The 3,086-nt window shown below is 46.1% G+C and overlaps 1 protein-coding gene across 1 annotated transcript in view; it reads right to left on the bottom strand.

Moving 5' to 3' along the window:
- The window catches only part of SLC15A2 (solute carrier family 15 (oligopeptide transporter), member 2), a 40,304-nt gene extending 40,078 nt beyond the window's left edge, over positions 1 to 226 (bottom strand). The window contains exon 1 of the mRNA XM_009327141.1: positions 95 to 226. Coding sequence (XP_009325416.1) covers positions 95 to 226 — 132 coding nt within the window. The remainder of the gene's footprint in view (positions 1 to 94) is intronic.
- Positions 227 to 3,086: the final 2,860 nt, after the last annotated feature.

Consider the following 3,086-nt stretch of genomic DNA (forward strand, 5'->3'; position numbering starts at 1 on the left):
CAGAGCACAACAGAGGAAAGAACAGAGAGATCTTGCAATATTTAGAGCAAGCTGAGCAGAAAGCAAAGCAAAGGAAACCAGCTGTAACACTCACCGGGGATTTTTTCCGAACAGGGAAATCTCCTTTGGGGGGATCATCTCCTGCAGAAATAAAAGTGAACAAAGTTTCCTTGGATTCATTTCTCTGAAAAGCGTTCATCTCCCCCCTCGCCTTGTCTCCCACCATGCTATGTGGCTGTGGTGAGTTGACTGGGAACATTTCCAACCTCAGGCATGAAGTTTGATTCAGTTTGAGTTAACCCTAATTGAGCACATTTGTGCAGCCAAGGCAGAAAGGGGAGGGAGATGCTACCAGGAAAGACAACTCCAGAGTTCGAGAAGAGTCAGGGAACGTAGCCTAAATCATTCACAAGTTGGTGCTGTGAGCACTTTGTGGCATGGACCTCCTATTTGCTTGGCATGCCCCCAGCTATTGTACGTGCACCAGCCCAGCACAGCACTGTATGCTGAACAGATGTGAGCTGAATAAAAATCCCAGGTCCCAGATACCCCTACAGCCCGCGGATTTAGGAGCGGAGCATGCATCTCCCTGCCGATGCAGTAATGACAGGTTTATTCTGCAGGAACTGCAGGGATCTCATTCCACTGAAAAGCCACACATCCATCCCAAGTCATAACTACTAAAATGTTCATCACGCCAAACCCTTGGACACTGCATGTCACAGACACCTGCACTGTGTTTGTTTCTTTGCTGTCCCAGGAGTGAAGTGACCCAGGGTTCATTCCCGCAACAATTCCCTGGAATGACCTTGCTTTTTCCTATGGGGCAGTTTAATCCTGAAGGCACAGCCAGCACTCAGGAGCAGCCCCAAACCCCATCTCTACTTCCTATTATCCAAAAGGCCACCTCAGGGCACCCTATATGGCAAATGCATCCTACGCTGTGCTGGGAGCCCCTGGATTCCCCCTGCAGCTACGTGGGCTCAGCTCCCTGCAGGTACCTTCTTGTCCCTCCTCCCCTGCCCTTCCTGCGGGAATATAGGAGCTCTTTATCAGTATTCTTCCAGTGCCAGTTGCAATTACAGAGCAAAATTCACAACCTTCCCATAAACCATCCTCTGTGGCTGTGGCTCAGCAGTATTCTCGGCACAGTGCAGGCTTTTTTTCTTCCCCTTACATTTGGCTTCTTTAAAAGGCAAATGTTCAAAGAACTTTCCCAAATATTTCTCCTTTCTCTTATCAGCAAAAGTACAGACCACACCCAGAACCTACAGCTGGTACAAGAATTCTCCATAAACTCATCCCTAGTTCCAGTACCGAGTTGCTGCTAGTGCTTGGGTATCACAAGAACCAGGTTTGCAGTTGACAGCCAGGAAAGAGGCCTTTGTTCACACCACAGATCCTTAATCTGGCTTCAGTTATTGCTAACAAGGTATGGAGAACACTTAGATAAGGGACTCAGATGTGACAGAGTGCACAGAGGAAGCATAATTACTCTCCACATTCCCTCATGTGCTCTGGCATTGCTTCCTCTGAAGATCCCCAGGGACCCTCTTTCACTCCTGCTAACTGGGCAGCTAAACATGAAGCCCAAACTTCAGATGAGGCCAGGAAGGTCTACCCATTTCTTACTCCCTTTTGCTTCTACAGCAGTAGCAAAGCAATTTAGTACCTCCCCGGTACCGCCACAGATCAGCTCCTCATCTTCAGCCCTCCCAGTGATTTGCACACCCGCATGACCTTGCTTTTCACCTGGGTCATTTCTCAGGTGCCACGAACAGCCTCCAGGGAGCTAGGGTTTGTTAAGCCAATTTCATGGCCAAGAGTGACTCAAAAGCATACCCAACATTGGGGGCAGTGCAAGGAACAGGACTTGTGCACGTTGGTCCTGTCTCCTGCACACCAGGTTAGCACGTACTCTTGTGTCCCGCAAGTCTGACCCTGCTAGCGGCAGCAGGGATATTTCTGTGCCCTCGGGTGGTATCTCTTACTGCCCCAAGTATGTCCAGACAACTCCTGGCAGAAACCTGCTGTATTCTGCCATGCACAGGTGAGCAGAGCAAACACAGCAGCAAAGTTATTAAAGGAGTAATACAAAAGGAAGACAGAAAAGGTTTCACCATCCCTTGTGCAGGGCTCCCATGCTGCTGCAATGTGATGCCTTAATATTTTCATCATCCTGCAGCTATATTTCCTGTGTGTGTATACAGCCGCGTACATCATATAAGCTAAATGATTTATTTTTTTTTTTTAATACTAGCATGAGAAACCATATCAGTCAGTGGGATTAACATACTACTTGTCAAATACACTGCAGAGGTGTTTAGGCCATTAGCTGCCAGAAGCTTTTCTTAGACAAAAAGGGAGAAAAGGAATTCAAATGTCTGGTAATAAATGGTAACTCATGGCAAACGGCAAGAACAAGTTAAGGAGAATAAATCTGCAAGCACCTCAGATATAAATGAATTCAGAATAAGACTCGATAGCAGGAGACCTGGGCGGCTGGGCTGAAAATCAGGAAGGAATTGTACCACAAATGGAAACAAGGTGGCACTTCTGAAGGCAAGTATAAACAAACAGATCAAGCACAGAGCGATAGAGGCTGCAAAGCTAAGGCACACAATGAATTACAGCTAGCAGGGGGACACAAGAGACAATAAGAAAAGGTGTTAGAAATGCCATCAATATTGGAGAAAGAGGAAGGAAAATGAAAGTCTGTTATTTAAACTAGAAAACGAGGAAACAAAAGCTCATCCAGAGAAGCCAGTTGTGTCCTTTTTGTTTGTCTTCACTAAAAAAACTAAATTGCAACAAGATAACACCATTAAAATGAACCAGTAGGAATATCGGTGAAATGAGACAAAAACCCCTTAAAGAATATTTGGATACCTCAACTGTGCTCAAATCTTTAGAGCCTGATGAAGTTCACCTTCAAGTGCTGAATGTAGTTTTTGAACCACTTCCCTTGTGAAGGGCAGAAGCAGGACAAGCATCATCACTGTCTTTAAAAAGGCAGGTTAGGACAACCCAGGCATGTTCCTCCATAGCCAGAGAGATACTTGATTGGATAATCCCTTCTAAGCACC

Source organism: Pygoscelis adeliae, unplaced genomic scaffold (genome assembly GCF_000699105.1).
Source record: "Pygoscelis adeliae isolate BGI_AS28 unplaced genomic scaffold, ASM69910v1 Scaffold227, whole genome shotgun sequence".
Taxonomy (NCBI): domain Eukaryota; kingdom Metazoa; phylum Chordata; class Aves; order Sphenisciformes; family Spheniscidae; genus Pygoscelis; species Pygoscelis adeliae.